Consider the following 21,658-nt stretch of genomic DNA (forward strand, 5'->3'; position numbering starts at 1 on the left):
TGATACGTCCACACTAGAATCCATAATCCATTAAAACCATTCATAATAATGCAAAGCAATTCACAACTTCCCACCACAACTCAAGTTCACACTGCAGCTATCTATTTTACTTTGATCCTTAGACTGTAATTTCCTAACTCGCTCAATTTTTTAATTAATTACTGTAAGAGACCATCTTTCCTATCCATGTTTAAAATACAGCCATGGTCCCCTCATACTTCAATTACTGTAACATCTTTTTTCTTTGACTTTAGGAACTTTAGCTTAGAATAGTTGAGGTCAGACAAAACACCTGGATGGAAATGCAGATGTGTCTGGTTTGCCATCTTTGCCTACAGCTCTCTTAACAACCTTCAGCATCATCTTCCAGCCTTCCATACACGGAATACGGCTGAAGATAAATATAGTTTGCTCCCGTTCTAAGGCCATATACTAATTTTCCTGATGTGCAAGTTTTGCTTGGAAGGTTTTAAAGTACTGCTATATTTATCTGAAACGTCTGGATTTATGACAGCCATCTAACGTTAAAAAAAAAAAAAAGACACTGTAATAATTATAAATACATAACACTTATGCAAAAGGCTTCAAGCTTTCATTGGAGGCTGGCATACACCTGAGAAGCCTGAGCATTTCCCCACTGTGACTACTTTAGGCGAAGCAGCTCAGGTGTTTCCCGCAGAGCCGCGGCTGTGGCACACCGCGGGGAGCGCGGCTCGCTGCCCGCCGGGCTGGGACGGCGCGTCCGGCGCGTCCTGCGAGCGCTGGCAACGCTCGGCGACAGAGGGGGGCAAACAAACCCCTAGGACAAAGAGCTTTTCCTTAACCTTGTAACTTTTATCTTATCGTGTCCTCCATTAAAAGACTAACAAAGAAGGGAGAGGGGCCAGCCCGAGCGGCCCAAGACGAGTGCGAGTGGCAGCTGCGGAGACGGCGGCGGGCACCTGCCGGTGACGCCTCCGGGACCGCAGCAGCTACAGACCCCCGCTCCCCGCTGCAATCCCTCTCCCCGCCCCGGCGGCTCTGTCCCTCTATCCCTGCCTCCCCCACAGCCCTGCTAACGCCCCACCCTCACCACGGCAGCCGCTCCTAGGAGTCAACCCGTAGTAGGGCTGTCCCTCTTGCCCTGCCAGCCACCCGCGGCCCGGCCGGGGCGCTCCCCCTCCCCGGTGCCGGGCGGGCCGCGGGGGTTCCGGGGCGCCACCGCCCCTGGGCTCGGGCGTTCCCGGACGGGCCCGCCCCGTCCCCCCCACGTGACCCCGCGCCGTTGGCGGCGCGCGCGTGGAGCGGTGTTTTGTAACCTCCCCCCGCCTCCTCCCGCCCCCCGCCCGCGCCCAGCCCGGAGCCCATCCCGGCGTCCGGAGCGGGAGCGCCACACCCCCTTCACCGCAGCCGCGCAGCCGATGGCAGCGTCCTCTCCTGCCGCCACCGTGGGCTCGGAGCTGCCGCCGGAGCCGGGCGGCAGCGGGGGCCCCAGCGAGGAGGCTGACGAAGAGCGGGAGCTGCTGCTGGCGCGGCTGGTGCCCGCGAGCCGCCTGAAGGAAGCGGTGGGCGCGTCCCTGGCGTCGCTGTGCCTCGGCCCCTTCGGCGGAGCCCAGCGCCTCGGGACCCTCGTGGACTGCCTGGTGCTGAACTACCGCCTGCGGCAGGGGCTGGGCCGGGGCCGGGAGCGCGGGGCCGAGGGGCCGCTGCGCTGTTGCGGCTGCGGGAGGTTCCTGGGCGAGCCGGTGACCGTCCCGTGCGGGCACACCTATTGCCGCCGCTGCCTCCGCAGGGAGCTGCGGGCCCGCTGCCGCCGCTGCCGGGACTGGCTGCTGCCGGCGGGGGGCACCAGCACGGCCGCGGCCCCGCTGCGCACCAGCGTCGTCCTCAACCGGCTGGCGGAGAAGTGGTTCCCGGGCGAGTGCGAGAGGGCGAGGGCCGGGAGTCGGCTGGAGGAGCTGCTGACCCAGGGCCGCTTCCGAGAGGCGCTGGGCGCCGTCAACCAGGCTCTGCGAGCAGGTAAGGCTGTGGGGAGCGCTCCCTTCCTCCGCCCGTGCCGCCCGCCAGAGCCGCGCGGGCTCCGCCGCTGCCGCCCGTGTCCCGGCGGGACCGGGACGGGCTGGCAGCCCGGGGCGGCAGGCTCGTAGGGCTGGGGGTGCGGGGGAGTCGGTGGATGTGCCCTTATCCTCGAGTGCGGGACCGTCAGCGACCGACACGGGCCGGTGAAGAGCGTCCGAAGTTTTCTCGAGTTTGAAGGGATTCGAGGAAGCGCTCCACTGGGAGAGCGGAGTGGAGGGGACGTGCAGCTGCCCGGCGCTTGGTAGAGCGCCCAGGCTGGTGGTGGGGTACACCTGCTTCTGCTTACTCCGGAGGCGTGGGGGAGCGTCCCGCACGGGCTCCCTCGTGTCTCCCCCCGCACGCTCCTGCTGGACTTGTTTACAGAGGAGGCTGTGGGCTCTGCTTCGCTTTGTGTTGGGTAATCGCTGCGCGCGGGCAAAGAGAAATTCCGCTGGTGTATTTAACCTTGTTTCCTGAGAGAGAGACCTATTTTCAGTCTTAAGTGTCACCAAGACAATTCCCAGCAGGCCGGGCCGAGTTGCATAAGCAGACAGGCACGGAGGGGGACAGGTTGTGTAATGGCAGTGACATCATAGGTGGGTGTGGTTGGAGTTTTATATAGTGTTGAAGAGGGTCCAAAGAGGGGAGGTAGAGGCACGCTACCTTTTGGGCTATCCTATATCCGTCGCAATATATGTGTCTGGCTGGTACCATGGACTCTTCAGATACACTCAGTTTTTCAAAGTTTACTCCTTGTAGAGAGAGTCATATTTGTGTGATTGATACACCTACATGGATCCAGCGAGAAAGTCCTTTGTTTTAATTTGACTATGGATTTTAACACCTGGTGACATGGGAGGTTCTGTTTTGAATTATACCAGGATTTTTTTTTTCTGTTCAGTAATTCAGAAATTAATATTTTTACAAACGAAGTGTATTACGTTTATACAGTTGTCTGTAGTGGAGGGAAAAAAACAAAAGCTTGCATAAGTCTAATCCTTCCAATCTGTTCTGGGGAGATACATTAGGTCTAGTTCCAGAATAAACTCTTCTCAATGTAGGTGGGATTAAGTCGAAGATCTATTCTATATGCGTTTTGGGAACCTAATTTTAAGGGATTCCGTTTTGGCTATCAATTCTGCTCTATTTGCCAGGGTGTTTCCAAAGTGTAGGATACAGGATGGATTTTAAATCTTGAAACTCTAAGATGCAGACTTCTTCCTGAAGTACAGCTTTGACTCATACAGGTCACAAAGAAATCTCAGTAGTTTTCAGGGTAAAACTGAATCCAGTATGGATCACATATGTTTACAGGGCTCCTGTTTCATGTTTTAAGACTGCTTTAAAAGAATAAAAGAGTAAAATAATTACATGGTTTTTGTTAATCTTTTTTTGTTAATCTTTCTTTTATGGATTTAGGAATATTATTTAACTATTTATGGGGAAAGAATTTTGATTATTCTTTATGTGAATCTACATCTTACATTTTGGCTTTAAAATGGGTTTAAAATTTGAGTATATTTACCAGCTGTGATGCTTATTCAAAATTTTATTATTCAAATTCAGTATATGTGCTAGAATTAAATGCTAGAAGCTCAGTTTAAGGCCCATTGTATAATTCTTTCCTGTGTCTCCAATCCTGAGAAGTATCAATATTCTGGAAAAGATACTGAAGAACTTTAGGAGTCAGAGTGCAGACGTATATTAAATGTGAATTTAGAACTGTGGATTCAGAACTATAAATTGAAGATGATTCCAGGCCAATAGATAAATTAACAGCTGCTGGTATACTTTCTGTCGTCCTTCAGACCATGAATTTTGAGAACCCTTAGAGGTGGAAAAGATGTAGCATAAGAAATGTATTAATGTTTAAAGTCATTCATGTTCTGTTTCAGTGCTTCTTTACTGCTGCTTCATCTGTTTCTTTTTAATGCACACAGTTTAAAAGTTGTGATAAACATAAGTCTGATGTCCTAAATAAGTCATTGATGCTAAACCTCTACTCAAATGGCATCTTTTCATAACTTTCTTCTGTTTCTGAAACATTGGAAAGAGTCATATTTGCTATTGTGCAAAAGTGACTTTAAAAAACCATAAGGAATATTAACATTCATATAGTTAGTATATTCCTTGCAGGAGTTGAAGTGAAATAGCTTAGTTAAAGGAGATCTCTTGAATTAAAATACAAGCAGAGCTAGCCCTTAATCAAGTGTCCTGAAACATACCACTAAAGTGTTGAATTTGGTCTGCATCTCACTCATTCCTTCTGGAGTGGACATCAGGAGATCTGTTGAGCAATCAGTCTCCTGTTTAAGCAGAACAAATACTGTGATCAGAGCAGTTTGCTTAAGGTTTTGTACAGCTGGATCATGAAAATCTACAGGCTGACAATTCCACAGCCCCTCTGTGTGACCTGCTCAAAGGTTAATTATCCTCATAATGAAAAATCTTTTCCTTATTTCAAGTCTGAACTGCCATTGCTTTGGTTTATAACCATTGTCTCTTTTGTTTTTTCACTGAGTACTTCAGTAGAGTCTTCTAGGTAACCCATTTTTGGATTCTGAAAAGCTGTTGTGCTCTCCCAATGCTTTCAGGAATTACTTTCTGCTAAATAAGCCCAGTTCTTTTGGCTCTTTCTTAAGAGTTGTGTGTTCCAGCTCTGATTATTCGAGTGGCCCTGTAGTACCATGTTAAAAAATACTGTGTCCAAAAGTATTTCTACATTGTGTTTTTGATGTGCGTGTCTTCTATTTTGAAGAATTTGGCATATTAAGAACCATATAAAAAGCATGCAGAATCAGATCAGAGGTGGTCCATTTGTTAGTATGTTTATACTTACAGTAAGAGCAGATGCTTTGGAAATAATATAAAAACCTCAAGAATGCATATTGAATGTGTTCTTTTGTGTACACCTTTGTATAGTTTCCTATTAATGTAATAATAACAATTGATACAGCTCTATGCTGCAAATACTTGGTGCATTTTTTTTGTTAAAATAATTTGTCTTTGGGATGCTAGAAGTGAGTAATTTCTGTATTTACGATATATTTGGTCACTGAAATTGAAAGTTCAAGAACTAGTTATGTTTCTGCTGTCTTTGAGCCAAAGATTGAAAATTAGTTCACATCCTCTCTTTAGTTGAAAAACATTAAAATACTTGCTGAAACATAGCAAAATTGGTTTTTTGTTGTAACAAAGCCTAGAAATTAAATTGTGGTTAAAAAAATTGGATCTATAAACTTAGATAAAAACAGAAAATTGTTTAGGTTGGAAAAGACCTCTCAGATCATTAAGTCCAACCACTAGTCCAGCAGTGCTGAGTCTATCACTAGACCATGTCCCTAAGTGCCAAATCTACATATCTTTTAAATCCCACCAGGGATGGTGTCTCCACCACTGCTGTGGGCAGTCTGTTCCCATGCTTGACAGCCCTTTCAGTGTAAAACTATTCCCTGTACCCATACTAAACCTCCCTTGACACTATTTCCTCTCATTATGTTGCTTGTTACCTGGGAGAAGAGACAGCCAACCCCCCCACAACTGTCTACAACCTCTTTTCAGGTAATTGTAAAGAGTGATAAGGTCCCACCTGAGCCTTCTTTTCTCCAGGCTAAACTCAACCTTTCTTCATCAGCTTGTGCTCCAGAGCCTTCACCAGCTCCACTGCCCTTCCCTGGACTCACTCCAGCACCTCAATGTCCTTCTTGTAGTGAGGAGCCCAGAACTGGACACAGGATTCAAGGCATGTCCCACCAGTGCTGAGCACAGGGGGACAGTCACTGTCCTGATCCTGCTGGCCTCACTAATCCTTATACAGGCCAGGATGTCTTTGGCTTTCTTGGCCACCTGAGCACACACTGGCTCATATTTGGCTGCTGTCAAACAGCATTCCCTGGGCTTTTGCCACTGAGCAGCTTTCCAGCCACTTTTACCCCAACCTGTAGCACAGGAGGGGGTTGTTGTGACCAAAGTGCAGGACCTGGCACTTGGCCTTGCTGAACCTCATACCAGTAGCCTTGGCCCATTGAGTGTGTCCAGATCCCCCTGCAGAAGCTTCCTGCCCTCCTGCAGCTCAGCACTCCCTCCCATCTTGTGTCATTTGTCAACTTTTGGTACACTTGATCCCCTTGTCTAGATCGTGGATGAACCTTTGGTCTTCTGAATGAATATTCAGACCCAGTTTGTCATATCTATTGATCATTCAATGACTGTTCAATGTTCAGCAGCAGAGTTGGGATCTCAGCTAAACTCTTTGTTTTGTACTAGTTCAGTTGGAATCATGCTTTTCTCTTGGAGAAAAAAAAAAAAAAAAAAAAGTGGGTAAAGTGCTCACCCGCTGTAGACTTGAACTCACATTTTTATCTTTGAACTAGCCCTCATTTTCCCCCAGGAAAAAAGGCTCGGGAGTTCCTCAGGTCATGTTCTGCACTTGAAAGTCTGAAACAGATGAGCTACCCTTGATTCTGTGCAAATAGGCAGCTTATCAGAGAACAAAGACTTGCACTTACTGTTGCCTCTGAACAAAGGAGTTTGATTTGCTACTAACTCTCTTGGACACCGAAGAGTCAAATACAACACGAAAAACTGTCTGAAGAGTTTAATCTGAGCTCTCACCTTGCTAGGCTATAGAAGTCACAAAGCACAGCCACAGGAAATTAGAGTTGTTCTGCTCACAGAATTAGTGTTTTACTCAGACAAAGAGAGTTTCCCAGACTTCAGTTAAAACAACCATTTTACAATGTCAAATGAGAAAATGAAACAAACCGCATTTGGCAATATTTATGTTTGAGGGGGAACAGTCAACTCAAAAGAAAGACAAATCAGGAAGACACTCTAGTTTCAGCTAAATGAATTCTTCTCTGATTTTCTTAACCCTTTCTTTTACATTAAGATCTTTTTACATGTAGCATTGTGAACCTAAATACAAAGCAGTGTGTTGCAGTCTATGGGAACATTGGCCGGTATGCCTTCTAACTGTACAACAGGCTAATGTTGGAAATTTATGAGAAGTTATACTAGACCTCTAGAATAAACTAAGAATATTAAATTGAAATGGTAGCCTCCAAGAAAGCCTTTTTTGAAACAAACTAAATGAACTATTTTATTTTAGTGTTGTTTACAGTAGACCAACCTTTGACTAGTTTATCTCATTCAGTGAAAACCAGGTCTATTTTAAAAAACAATTAAGATCAAGTGTTCTGGCAGTTTTTCCAAGCAGCAACTGCAATTATTGTGTTACAAAACCGTAGCTTTAGTGGCAAGGAGATGGGTGTCCTTCCCATTTAGAGGTTGCTGTACTGAAGATGCAAAATGCTATAAGTTGGACATGGGAACTTGTCCTTACTTGACACAATCTGCTTTTTTCCCCACTCTAGAGGTTCCACTACTACAGCTCTTTTCAACAGGGCTGCCAGCTGGTGCTAAAGGCTTTCTGGAATTGGCTGTTTTTATCACATAGTGATAAGGCCTGGTTCTCGTACCTCCCAGATGGATGCCACTGTGAAGTGGCATCTCCAGCCATAGTCAAAAGGGGTCAGGCACTATAAAAACAAATTTCAGTCTGCAGAAAAACTTGGGTATTTGAAAGCAAACCTTGTAATACTTAAGCTTTTAATACAAGTGTAGTGAATTCCCAGGTTTCTGTGGTTTTGATTGGATATACTGTAGAGATAAAGTTTACTTAGTCCTCAATTTTTGTTGTCCCAGCAGTACTAAGCAGTGCTTTGTGAGACTCTCTGTTCAATATTTGAAAATAAATTTTCTTGATGCTGCATGATTCATCAGGATCCAGAATTTCTTCCTTAGCTTACAAGACATGAAATGGGAATTGCTGCCACTTTTGTTAGCCAAACACTGGGGAGTGAGGGAGAAGATACTCCACTAATTTTGGAAGTATTGTACAAAAAATTGTAATTATGACATATCACTATGAAAGCAAATTTAATTAAAAATTACAAAATTCTGATTTTTAAAAGATTTTACCTAATTTCTGTCTGCAGATTCCAGTGACTTGATGCTAAGAATTTACAGAGCTGAGTCATATGTTGGCCTCCAAGAATATAAAACAGCCATAGAAGATCTAAATTTTGTTATTTCCAAAATGCCAAATTGGCCAGAGGTAAGTTGGTATAAACTCATCATTTTTCAATATTGTGTTTGTAAAATTAATAACTTCCAAATTATAATTGCATTGATTTAAAAAGCTAAGCCAGCTGCTTTAAATGTTGTCTCTTTAAGACATGCAAAATGCTAAACGTCATCTTTAAAATAGTTAACTCATATGAGACAGGCTCCTGATGAGTAGGGCAAGTTAAGGCTGGTTGACAAATACACTAAGTTGGAATAGTTCATGGTGATGTAACCTGTAACAGCTGGGCTTTGGGGCTTGTTTTGTTATTTGTTAATTTTTGTTAACAGAGGGACACTTTGCTGTTTTAGCTTGAAAAGTTTATCTTCAAAAAGCCTAAATAAACTCAGTGGGAGCTAAGCTTTGCAAATAATACGGGCAGCTGGGGAGTCTGTGGTCTTCAGAATGCATGTTGTTGCACTGTGTAAACTCTGAACTCAGCAGGAGCAGCAAGATCTCACCACACAAGGGAGATAACTGCAGTTGTGTTGTCTTCTCCTGTGTTCAGCAATTCCTTGGCTACTGCAAATTCAAGCAGCCTCCTGCTTTTCACCTCTCAGTGGTGACAGTACTGTCTACTTTTTTCTGTATGTTTGGAAAGAAGCGTTACTTCACTTAAGTGAGCTTGGTTTGATGGATGGATTCCTGTAACAATCCTTAACCTCTGTAGGAAAATAAACTGTCTGTAAGAGGAGGACTAGCAAACTTCTCTTCTTCAGAATTCATCTAAAAGCAAGTGCCCAACTCAATCAAAGAGGATGTGTGTCCTCATCTGACAGTCTTGTTGAACAGATGTTATTGTTCATACTGTCAGATGTTCTGTAGAGCTGCATTCTGGGCTTTGGTAGAGTAGTTTTTGATTGTTTTGTTTTGTTGGGGGCTTTTTGTTTGTTTGTTTTGTTTGTTTGTTTTTAAATTTAGTTTCTGGTCCATTATCCAAATTCCTATATACAAATAGATACATTATCTTAACTTTTTGTTATACCTGTTGGTTTTATCTAAATGTTTCTATTACTGTCAGTGCAACTTTTAAAAGCTAAGTTCTTAGTTCCAATGTCATCTACTTTTGAGTAGGCTCTGCAAAATCCAGTAATCTTTCTTCCGTTTTTTTTCTTTCAAGGAAAACAATACACAGGTTTTTTTTTTCCCTAGCTGGTGTCTAGTGTTCAAGCATAAAATATAGTTGGAAAAAGCAATTAATTCTGAGAGTGCATTGTTTTGTTTTAAGAATATAGGTTGAGATGTATGTAAGGGGTGAACAGTTGTGTGGATTGTTTTATTTGCATTCACCGTTCTGAAGGCTGGAACCATCAGGCTTTTAATGAAAGAGAGGGCAAAAAAAATTCTATAAGCTGTTGTGTGAGGTTATGTAATAATTTGCATCTCCTGTCCTTCCTCTCCAAAGGCTCACAGAATAGGGAAATTAAGGGCTGTGAATTCAGCACTAGTGAGGTTTTTAACCCTTTATGTAAGACAAAACAAGTTAACTGGAAGAAGACTCACACAATCCTATCCCATTTTTATCCATTTATCCCATTTTATCCAACTTTTTTCAAACATTGTAATGGATGTGAGTTAGACAAGGGATATGGATCACACGCTGTGCACAGTTCAAATTTGTTACAGCTGCACTTTCTGTCATGGCAGGTTCTAATTCTAACATTGTTGCAATGCCTATAAGATCAATACTGCAGTTCTCCCTATTCTCTACAAATGTCTTTGTGGTATCTGTTTCTCAGGTCTACTTTCAGAAAGGAAAAGTTCTGCAAGACTCTGGCTTTGTAGGAGATGCCTTACAACTGTTTCTACAGTGCTTAGCCCTTGATGAGGACTTTCTTCCAGCCAAGCTAGAAGTAGAAAAGGTAATTTTATTTATGATACTGGATTCTCATCTCTGACTTGACTCCTTTATGAAACTCTCGTTATGATAGACTTTGTGCATCTAATATCTTCATTACATACAGGAAACGTTCAGGTGGCAGATTCCTTTTAAGATATTTCTTAAATCATACTACATCAAAGAGTTAGTCCCAATGTACACGTTTTGCATACATCTTGAAAAGTACATATGCATTGGAAGTTACTAAGTGAATATGTAGAAAACTGGAAAGCAGGTAACAAGTGACATTTTCCAAGTCAAAACCCTCTCTGCCTGGAGCACAAGAGTTTTTTCTGTGATAATAAAAATTTATATTGAAAAGCTGCATAGTAATGAATTGATAATGTCTAATTCTGTTTGACTTGTAGTAGAAAAGATTTCTAGATAAATTTCTTTTCTAGCAATGTAATGTAGCTGTGTAGGTTTCTGTTTGTTTTCAACTCTGCCAGTTACTGCTTGAATAAAGATCTGTTCATGAAAATAACTTCATGTAGATTACCTTCTTAGTTTTTGGTACGTAAATTTATAACAAAGGTATGTCTGGATTCTTTTTCATTGTTACTAACTTTGAGCTGGTTTTTCTAGATATTGTGTGATGTTTTGTCACCAGAGAAGTTAGGTGAGAGTCTGAAGGAATCTGCTTGGAATTCACCCCATATGAGAAATAAACCTTTTATACTTGGTTCTGAGGTGACTGCATCTTACTGCAACTTACAGCTTTGTCCTCCACAGGTAACAAAACCTCTACAGTAATTTCTGTCTTTGACTGATTTATATACATCAGATGTACTGATACCCTGATTTGTCACACTTTCCAGCATAAATACTGTTTTTGAGTAATTGGCTAAATTGGAGGAAAAGAATCAGAGTTTAGAAGTAATTTATTTTCATTTGTAGTGTTAAAACTCCTCATTCTACTTCACTAGAATGATTAATAAATACAGTATTAGAAGCTACTGAAGTTTGATATTAGGGACTTCAAAAAAAGAGAAATACAATTTTTCTATATTTTTTAAGCAGATGAAATACAATTTTTGTTTTGTTTGAAGTGGGTGAAGATTTTTGAATTGTTAATGCTAAGCAAATTTGAGTACTGTGTTGACTTAGAAATTTTTCTAGTTAACTAATAGGCACTCACTAACTGTGAATACCAGTTTTGCTTATATATCTTTGCACAATCACATCTCACATACTTAGATTAGTGTTACTCTTAGAATACAGTTTGGTTCATCTTATTGTTACAGAGTTTAGGAGGATCAGATGTACTGGAACCTGTGAGTGGAGGCTTAAATCGTGCACAGTCTGCCCATGCTCTTAACTCAACAAAAGACCTTGCCAAGGAAGATGGCTTAAAGAGAGTGTCTTCTGAACCCCTTCTCTCTGGCCAAGGAAAAGGTGCTTTGTTAAAAAGAAAGCTTTCCTTTTCAGAACAGGATACAGTTGTATGTGAAGATGGAAGAAACAAACACAAAAAGCAAGGAGGTAAACAGTCATTTACTGCACTTACTGTGAAATTTAAAGTATTTACTGCCTTGTGCCTTTGTTTGAAGAATTATCTTGTCCTCCTTTTCCTTAGAAAATACAAAAAGGGACATGACACTGGCTTTTGGAACAATCCCAGGAGATTTGATTGATGTATCAGATTTTGAGTGCTCTCTATGTATGAGGTAAGATTTTGTCCTTGATTCAATATTAGTTACAGATGCTTGGCTGCATATCTGTTACGTGTACAAACTGAGGTACTTGTAAGTTGTTATGAGTTTTGATATCAGTCAATAATTTGCAGCTTTTCACTATCCCTGCACTTAAATGTGTATTTAAATGTCACTTGCTACAATGCTATCTACTGTAGGACTATTTTAATCAAGCTGCCCTTTTAGTTAAACTTGGCAGTGTTAACTGGTCACCATCAAAGGACAGGATCTTTTGTGGTTAAATGTTAGGGGTTCTTCAGTCAATAAAACTTATTTTGGGAAGGTTAATGTTTAGAAGCATAGCCTTGTATTGTGAACTTTGTCTGGGAGACATAGATGCTTCAGAATGTTAGTCCACTTAAATGTAGCTGATGTTGTGTTTGAAAATTCTTACTGAATAATCTTGATTTTCAGAATAAATACATAAAACATATGGTGTATACTAAACTATTCATAGTTATGCTATTAATATGTAATACTGCTGTTAAAACAACCCAGTTTCTCAAAGAATCACATAATTTTGTGTATTCTGAATCTCTTATGTAGGGAGACCAAAATCTTTGTATATTGGGCTAAATATTTAGTTACCTAGAGTTCTGGAATGTGTCCAACTTCATCAGAAAACAAAACAGTGAGTGTTGCAGTAAATGGAAACAAACTGCAGTATAGAGGAAACGGTAGAATAAGTAGACTTGGGACTAATTGTTTCTTTACTTTGTTAGAGTATAACTAGTCTTAAAAATACAAGAGATTAATCACTGACATTTTTAGAAAAATGCACACTGGCCATGACATCTAACTTCTGGTAATTTTGTTTCAGGCTATTCTTTGAGCCAGTAACAACCCCTTGTGGACATACTTTTTGCAAAGGTTGTTTGGAACGGTGTTTAGATCATGCTCCACAGTGTCCACTCTGTAAGGAGAGCTTGAAAGAGGTATTGTTTCTCAGTAAAGCTCACAAATACAAATACTCTATAATTTTAAAGGCTGTTTCACTTGAACCCAACAACTTAGATTTGCTTGGGCTGTGGATTACTGCTAGAATGGAAAAGGGTCTCAGGGTCTTAGAGATTTTATGTTTCTGTGACTGTTTAGTTCAGTGCTGTAATTCAATCCTACATATTTGTAAACTTTGATATCTATTCAGTTAAACTCTGTGATTTCTATACACTTTTTTATTGGTATTGCTGTATATCCTGGGAAATCAGTTCTGTCTGTGGTAAGCATAGAGATACAAACTGAGGTAGACATTTAAATTGTCAGACACTAAGAACTTACACAGAGAATCTAATTTTCAAATAGTAGAGTATAATTAGGTTTTAATTAATGAAGTGTAAAAACTTCAGAGCTGTAAGTTTTCATGAGTTTCGTCACATTTCATAGATGATATTTTTATTAAAAAAGCTGCGTTTTCTCAAGCCTTTTGTTAAGATACATGAAAAGATTTTTTTTTAATTGTTTACAGTACCTTGCAAGCAGAAAATACAGTATCACAGAACTGCTGGAAGAATTAATAATGAAATACTTGTCTGATGAATTATTTGAGAGAAAAAGAATTCATGCTGAAGAAACTGCAGAACACTCCAAGTAAGCTTCTTGTCTTGAAAAACTTGAGAAATTAGTATGGAAATCCTTTTTAGAAATGTTTTATTATTTGTATAGTCATTAATTGTGGTATATTATGGGTGCAAGGAGTATGAAGCTTGTCTAGGTCCCTCTGGATATCATCCCATCGATCAGTTGTGTCAACCACAGCACTCAGCTTGGGGTCATAGGCAAATTTGCTGAGGGTGCAGTGGGTCCTTTTGTCTGTGTCATTGATGAAGACATTAAACAGTGCTGGTCGCAATATGGACCCCTGAGGGATATCACTGCTGGTCACTGGGACTCTGACCCATTGGCCTCTACTGCTGGGTGCAACCATCCAACCCTAATAATCCATTTAACAGCCCACCCATCAAATTCATCTCTCTCCAGTTTGGAGAGGACATTGAGGGGGAAACTCCCTACAGAATTCCAGATAAAATGACATCTGTAGCCCTTCCCTTGTAACTCCATCATAGAAGGTCGCTAGGTTGGTCAGGCCAGGTTGGATGAAGCTCTGAGTAACCTGATCTAGTGGAAGGTGTCCCTGCCCACGGCAGGGGGGTTGGAACTGGGTGATCTTTAAGGTCCTTCCAACCTAGGCTGTTCTATGATTCTGTGAAACGTGTTTCCCCTTCCATTCCTCTTTCAGCATGCACTGTCAGGGAGCTTTGGTTTTAGCTTTGCTGCTGTTAATGAAATTGTTTTCAGTTGACTGCAGAGTCTCAGAGACTTGAATTTCTTACAAAGCAATTCATGATAGACATTAATCTTACACAGATAGATGTAATTAAAGAAATTGTTAAGATTTTTAGTTAACATAAACATAGTTAATTTTTAGTTAACATAAACATGTTTATCTCACAGCGAGTTCTTCAAATACACATACAGCAATCATGTATTGTAGATGTGAATGTTGGAAAACTGTTTAACACAACAGCTCATGCAAATTTCTTAACAGAATCCAGCCAGTAGATTTACATTTTATATTCTGAAAGACATTAAATACCCAATAATGTTTTAATGATAACTTGATTGTACTTACTATCAACTATACATACTTGATAAAATAGGATTTAAAAATACTTAGTTTTTCAGTTACGCTGCCTGAGGCATATTGCAAGGTGCAAATTATACATTGGGTTGCATCTTGTGATCTGGAGTCCCTCCTAGAAAATAATCTAAATATTGACCTATCTACCATGCAGTTACTAGTACATCTTTTTACTTACAGGAAAACTGTGTCTCTGAGGGCTTAATTGCTTTTATAGCTCACACTAAAGCAAAAATGAAAAAGTAGCTGACACCTCCAGCCCAAAACAGAGCCCTCCATTCATTGACTAGGTACTCACTACCTAGATAACAGTGAGTCTTACTGTCCAGAATGTATGCAAATCAGTACACAGGTATTCAGCCACTGTTACTGGTGTGTGGGTTTATCATTCACAAAAGTAGCTACAACATATTTTGACTTTGAAAAGAGTCCTTTATGACCTCATACATAGCAGACATACTGGAAAAAATGTATTGTTTTGGCATAGCTCAATGTTCAGATTTTGAAGGTGTATATTTCTTTTTATCTTCTCTTGAAGCTTGACCAAGAATGTTCCAATGTTTGTTTGCACTATGGCATATCCTACTGTGCCTTGTCCTCTACATGTATTTGAGCCAAGATACCGACTCATGATTCGCAGGAGTATGGAAACTGGAACTAAACAGTTTGGGATGTGCATAAGTGATTCTCAAAATGGGTAGGTTTACAACATGATTCTAAGCTTCCATCTCTTTTGTCATTTTAATTACAAAAAGCATTTTTTCACAAGTGTGTAATTGCATTACTGACAAGGTCTCTCTTTAGTTTTGCAGATTATGGTTGCATGCTGCAAATTAGGAACGTTCATTTTCTGCCTGATGGACGGTCTGTTGTTGATACAATTGGTGGAAAGAGATTTAGAGTTTTACGGAGAGGGATGAAAGATGGTTATTGCACTGCAGACATTGAATATTTGGAAGATGTTAAGGTATCCAGAATGGTGTCTAAATACTTACTAGTATTAATATATCAAGATTTTTGCTGGATTTGTTCTTCAAAGCTTTCTTTCAAATTTTTACATCATTAGAAACTAGCTTAATTTTTTTATTACTATAAAACAAATAAGAAAACCATAGTTTTTGTTTCAACAATAGTTTGAAGCTGTAACTTTAAGAAATATCACAATACTTCTTTTCCATTTAGTCAATAGTAGTCAAGGTTATGAAGAACACCAGAAGTGTATCTAAACATAGTTGAAATTGAGTGTGTTTTGATTTTAGCTTAAACCCCTTAATTGTTTCTATATCACTAATCATACTTTCATAACTTTCCTCCTTCAGGTTGCTGATGAAGAACTAAAGAAATTGAGAGAGCTTCACAATTTCGTGTACAATCAGGCCTGCAGTTGGTTCCAAAACCTAAGAAACAAATTTCGCACTCAAATTCTTCAGCACTTTGGACCAATGCCTGACAGGGAGGAAAATATACAGGTGGGACATCATTTAATATTCATTATTAGATGCTTATTTCTAAAAATAAAAGCCCTATTACCAACTGCTAAGTATTAAAAAAAAACCTCCCACTTTTTTCTTCAGCTTCAAAGACAATAAGGCTTGGACCTTGTTTTTCTTACAATGAGCAACAAAAAGCAATTCTGTTGCTGGTCAGCAGTTTCTCCAGGAAGGGATGATATGCTGATGTGGAAATAAAACCAGTAAACTGAAAACACTTTAAGTTCCAGTATCAGTTAAACTGTTAGTATGTGAAAAGCTCTTAGAATTCAAAGTGAAAAAGCTCTCTCTTTTCTCTCTGTGAAAGTAAAGAAACTGAATCTGCCACGTGCAGGCAGATACCTTTGTCAAAGAGGTAATCACAAATAACATGTTCCTCCTTTCTGATAATGCCATAAACTGCTGCAGCTGCTAGCATTTGACACGTTTCTTAAGAAACTAGCTGCAGCAATCTATCTTGATAGTTATTATAAACAATTAATGAAGGTGAGATCCTGAGGGAGTGGAGGCTGTAGAAAAATAACATGTAAAATAGGTAAGATTTGCTTTTCAAAGTGGAGTTTGATGTGAATTGGGATCTTAGGGGAGCTTGTCCCTCACCCATCTGCTGCATACTCCTGTGAAACTATATTAACCTCTTGTGTTCAGTGGAGATGGAGAGACAGCACAACATGGAAGTTCACGTGCCAAAGGGAGCTTTAATGGCGTGCACAGCTCTTACCCAGGTTATTCAAAACACTCGATGCTGGAACCTGATTGGCTCAGGTTTGGTTACCACCCTGCTCAGTGGCCAACAGCTGCCTGCTTACATTCTCATCAGGGATTGTCTGGCACACACTCTCTGTAGCCAGATCCCTCCTCTCAGTGCCCTCTCTAGGCTTACCTGGTTAAAGTCAGGAGTCTCTGAGGCTCACAGTCCAGCTCTTCACCATCACAGTTCCCCCTTTTTGTTTTCAGAATATAAAAGCCATGTTTATTATCCCTCTGCAGGGCCCTTTGCAGAAAGGACAGCAAACATGGTACAAGGAGAATGAAATTCTTCACTAAACTTGACAAGCCTCATCTTTCTAGCTATTGGTGTGCCTTATCAAAAGTTTTATGATCGTGTCTAGGAGTTATCAAAGGCACAATTTTACTGGGTGGTATGCCACAGGCAAATTATTTATAACTTACAACTTGAACGTGACAAACCAACTTAAGAACTACCAGAGGTAGCATTTCCTTTTGGTAGTAATGTCCTTAAAGTGTCCAACTCTTTAGGTCCCGGTGAAGTCACAGGTGAGTTGTCATTCCAAAGGTTTAGATTTTTACCTAGCTGGTGCAGAGGGTTGTTCTGGTCACTGTTCTGTGGTGTCTGCTGTGGGGCCATCAGGGAGGTGCTGTGCTTGCAGTCCCGAGCAGAGCAGGTCCCAGACACTGAGCAGGTACCCCTGCAATACCAGCATCTCTGTAAGTACATGTGTACCTGTGCCTCCAAGTGACCAGGTCTTAAGGGCTTTCTCCTTTGTTAGTGATGAGGTCCTGTACCCAAACCTTAGGTTTAGGTAACTTGGACATCATTAGAGGACTGTTATGATAAGAAATTATTAACATGACAGGGTTTGGGGAGTTTTGCAATATTGTTAGATGGTTTAAAGTGTACAGGGCTTTGGCCACCCTATTCTGTGGGATCTCACCACATTAACCTGTCTGCAGGGGACTGTAGATGCTGTAGAGGCCAGTGCATGAGGTCAGAAGGGATTTTTAGGACAATTAAAAAAAAAATAGATTTAAAACAGCATACTAGGAAAGAGGAATATGTGTGCAAAACCAGAATAATTAGCAGGGTAGCAATACTATGGATGTGCATATGAGATTTATAATAGGACACAAATCTATCAGCTCTGTGGTAATGGCTGCAAGTGAGGAAATGTTATCCTGAAGTGTACCACTACCAGTAACAATTTTGCAGATCATTTGATGAACTTAATAGTCTCTGCAGTGGTAGGACCTGTACTGAGGAGAACTAAGTCCAGTTCAAGGCCTGACATCTAATGGTTGCTATTGGTAATTAAACTACAGGAAAAAGTCACAGTTTTAACTGCTCAGAAGAAACTAACTAAGTAGTCCTGCTCTGTCTAGAAGGTAATGAGAAAGGGAGTGGAACTGGGAGGTGATAGAGAAGTCCGTCAAATAAAGGTAATTACAATGAAAACATTAGGCTTCAAGAATATTCAAGCCTTAAGACCAGCATGACAAGTATTAGATTTAATTTTTATCAGAGAGATTTGTCATTGGGTGGCTGTCCTGTACTTAGCCATCTTTTCCCAGGAATCTATGAGCTTCCTATGTTATCTTAAAAATAATTGCTTTATAAAGCTTAGTTTAAGTGTACTTTGCTTGACTTCTCAGTTTAAGAGAAGAGATCATTTCAGCACTCTTCTAATCTCATAGATCTGGAATTCTCTAGTTAGTATCAAACTTTAAAGTAGTCTTGGTCATTGATGACTTTGTCTTTTGATGTCTTTATAGTAGTCAACTATATGACATTGGTTATTGGTAACCAGCTTATGTTTCATTTCTAGGCAATGCCCAATGGTCCTGCTTGGTGTTGGTGGCTTCTAGCTGTTCTCCCAGTAGACCCCAGATACCAGCTGTCAGTTCTCTCCATGATGTCTTTAAAAGACCGTCTGATAAAAATCCAACATATCCTCACCTATTTTTCTAGAGACCAGTCCAAGTGACTAACCGCCTGGGTCTTCCTGAAAAGTTACTCTGTTCTGGTTGTAGTAGCAGCTGGAATTTTTGCTGCCTTTGCACATCTAGCACTGGTTTGAGAAGTGTAATGGAACTGTTTTTTCTCTCCACCTTCCTGGCTTCCTGAGCCCCATGGTTCATTGGATGCACACTTTCTTCAACTATGAGAGAAGACCACTGACTATTGCACAAAATCAATCCAGCTAGATACGTTTTTCACGTTATCTACATTAAAATTTGCACTATTTAGAAAAGAACCTTTTTGAGACTTGATTATTTTAGGAATTGACTTTTCTAAGCTGTGGAAGTGCAGGACTTAAGGCTGACAGTCCAAGTTTACAACATTGAGGAGGTAATAAAGGTTTTGCAAATGTTTGCCTCAAACAACTGTTTTTTTGCTGTTTGCACAAATATTTGAAATATAGTATTGAATGTCACAGTTGGATATTACTACTCTTGTTTAACTAACTTGACCATGAATATGGCACAGATTTTTTCTAAGTTATCTTGTAAATGTATGCATCACAAAACAGGTGACATGAACTGTATGCTGAACTGAGAGCCAACTTTAAGGAACAAATGCAGAAAAACAGGTACTTCTGTCTAAAAATACTTAAACTGTGAATATGGTTTACATACCTAGGCCTGTACATTTTAAAGAGGAAACTGAAATCTAAATGCTAGTACCAGTTACATTTCTACTGGGCTTTTCAGGCTGTTCTTCCAGAGCACACACTTAGTTTGTAGAGCTTAGAAGAAGAAGTGTTAAGTGTGCGTGTGTCTATCGGGGATTGTGCATCCAGGATTCAAAAGCTTAAAGTTTTATTTGAACTTTTTAAGTTGGTGCAAATGTGAGTTCTATGCCTTATTCATATAAACAGTAGAGCACACTGCAGTGGCAAGGTTAGCATCATGCTGCCAATAGGTACTTTTTGTAATTAAAGGTTTGCATATTTGTGAATATGTCTGATACTGGCTTTCTTGTATGTAAATCATTTGTAAAATATTTCTTAAATCTTGCTTTTGCTAATATATTTAATTTTCAATAAAAGCTAAAAATTTGTAATATTTTTAACTTTGTCAGAAACTTAAAGTCACTTTGCTTTTCCATATGCTTCTATTCTGGGATCTTAAGTAAATCCAGAAGCTGCTGTTTAACCTATATTAAGGTTGTGAGCACTTCATGACATAACGGGTATATTCATAATCTGTTTCTGATTATAGTACCTGTCTCAGACTGATTGTTGGTCAGACAGGTTTTTCCTGGTGTCCTGCTTTTATTTCTACTTTGTTTAAATCACATATGAAGCTGGCATTTTGCAAAACTTCAAAAGTTGTAGGGAACTGTCCTTGAAGAGCAGTGAGGTATTTCACTGACTTGCTAGTCAGATACTCTGGCCTTGTTCTCTTCTGGAGTTCAAGGCTGGAGATACTACAGGCAGCCTGAAATCTGCTGGGTCATCTTCCAATATCAGTTTCTACCTAGGGTAAATTTCCTCTTTAGGGTATGACTAAAGTCCTGGCTGAATATTTGGAAAGCTTTATTTGCATAAGAAGGGGAATCCTCTATTTTTCCACTTCTGTATGCTATACCCTTAGAAGTGTAATCTTTGTATCACCATGATCTTCTTAAGAATGCAGGTGGCAGGATTTTTTTTCCTTGGCAGTCTAAAAAGTTTCTGTAGGCAAGCCTGAAATACCCAAATAAACTAATGGTATTTTTTTTTTCATTCTTGCCAAGAGCTTGAGTTTGAAATTGAGTATTCCCTAGTCTGCTGAAAGATGTGGCTTTTAAGTGTCTTTATAAGCTCCCATGACTTCTTAATACAGTAAAAATTCAAGTGTTAATTGGGTTGCACTGCCCTGTGCATGAAGGAGTTTTACTTCTGGAATTGTATAAACTATGTAAGGCAAAACTTTATTGAAGAAAAACAACTGCAATATAAAAAGCAAATTTACTGTGTTTAACAAATGTGGCATTAAGGCTAATAATAAGTAACCAATCTTCAGTAACCATTCCACTGATGTGATTATTATGGGTGCTCTTGGGAATGATAGAAAATTGAGATTGGAGATGAAAGATTTTAAAAAGGTTTCTCAAATAGGAATTTTTTAAGTGAATTTTTTGTGACACCAGATTGTGTCATTTTGTGCAGTTACAGTGGGGCAGAACAACAAACTCAACGTTTGCAAAGCCCTTTCAGCCCCTTTACAGCCCTCACTTGATTCTGACTGAGGGTTCCTTGTAGGGACCATAGCCCATCCTCTTTCCTCTGCCACCTTATCAGACCCCTTCACCAGATGCTTCAGCTGCCTGCTGGATGAAATCCTGGGGTCTGGGAAGCACCAAGTGAACGACAGCCCGTTCTTTTCTGTAGAAAGCTCTGTCATTGAAAAAGACTTGAACTTAATGTTTGATATTCACAAGCATCTGTTAGGCTTCTGGCAGCTTGTTTGCTGTACTATTTTTCTGTGAAGATAGCCTCCTACTGGTGATGACATCTGTCATCAGGAGGGGAGAGAGAGAGAGAGAGAGAGAAGCTGTTACAGTTCATTTTTTTACCAACCCCTGTGCAAATGCATCTTCATTCCTTCCTAAAGAAGTTTTGAATTTTACCTCCCACAGGGAACAAGGAGTCTGTCTAAGATCACCTCTGCACTCAGGGAATACCCTTCAGGAAGTAAATCCTGTCCTGCAGAAAGCTCCCCATTGTAGCTGAACTGACATTTCATTGAGAAGAAAGATAACAGGACTTGTCTGCTACGAGACTCCCAAGGCAGAAAGCCAAAGCTCTAGAGGCAAGGAAACAAACTGAGATAGTGGGGGGGAAAAGGGGAGGTCATGATCTCCCCTTCCCACAGATCTCTGCATGCCTGTGGTGGTTAAAGCACCCTTCTAAGCATTGAGGGTAAGGTTATGTTTTGTCCTTTCCTTCAGTAGCAAGGAGATCAAATTGCTGACAATCAGGGTGGCTGTTCTAACATGCAGAGTGCATGTTAGGTTTTGTATGCATAGATGTGCTTTGAGGTCCCAACTGGAACACTAATTTTGTGTAT

At 40.5% G+C, this 21,658-nt stretch overlaps 1 protein-coding gene across 1 annotated transcript; it reads left to right on the forward strand.

Annotated features, from left to right (window-relative positions):
• Window positions 1-1,333: 1,333 nt before the first annotated feature.
• On the forward strand, window positions 1,334-19,676 carry LONRF1 (LON peptidase N-terminal domain and ring finger 1). The gene is made up of 12 exons (XM_071432314.1): window positions 1,334-1,998; window positions 8,037-8,155; window positions 9,904-10,026; window positions 10,629-10,775; window positions 11,288-11,525; window positions 11,620-11,710; window positions 12,558-12,672; window positions 13,203-13,324; window positions 14,914-15,072; window positions 15,180-15,342; window positions 15,695-15,844; window positions 18,430-19,676. The coding sequence occupies exons 1-12, from the start codon at window positions 1,401-1,403 to the stop codon at window positions 18,586-18,588; spliced, it is 2,184 nt and encodes a 727-aa protein (XP_071288415.1). The 5' UTR covers window positions 1,334-1,400; the 3' UTR covers window positions 18,589-19,676.
• The last annotated feature ends 1,982 nt before the right edge of the window (window positions 19,677-21,658 follow it).

Source organism: Agelaius tricolor, unplaced genomic scaffold, assembly GCF_023055355.1.
Source record: "Agelaius tricolor isolate 1412-34295 unplaced genomic scaffold, bAgeTri1.0.p SCAF_8, whole genome shotgun sequence".
Classification (NCBI taxonomy): Eukaryota; Metazoa; Chordata; class Aves; order Passeriformes; family Icteridae; genus Agelaius; species Agelaius tricolor.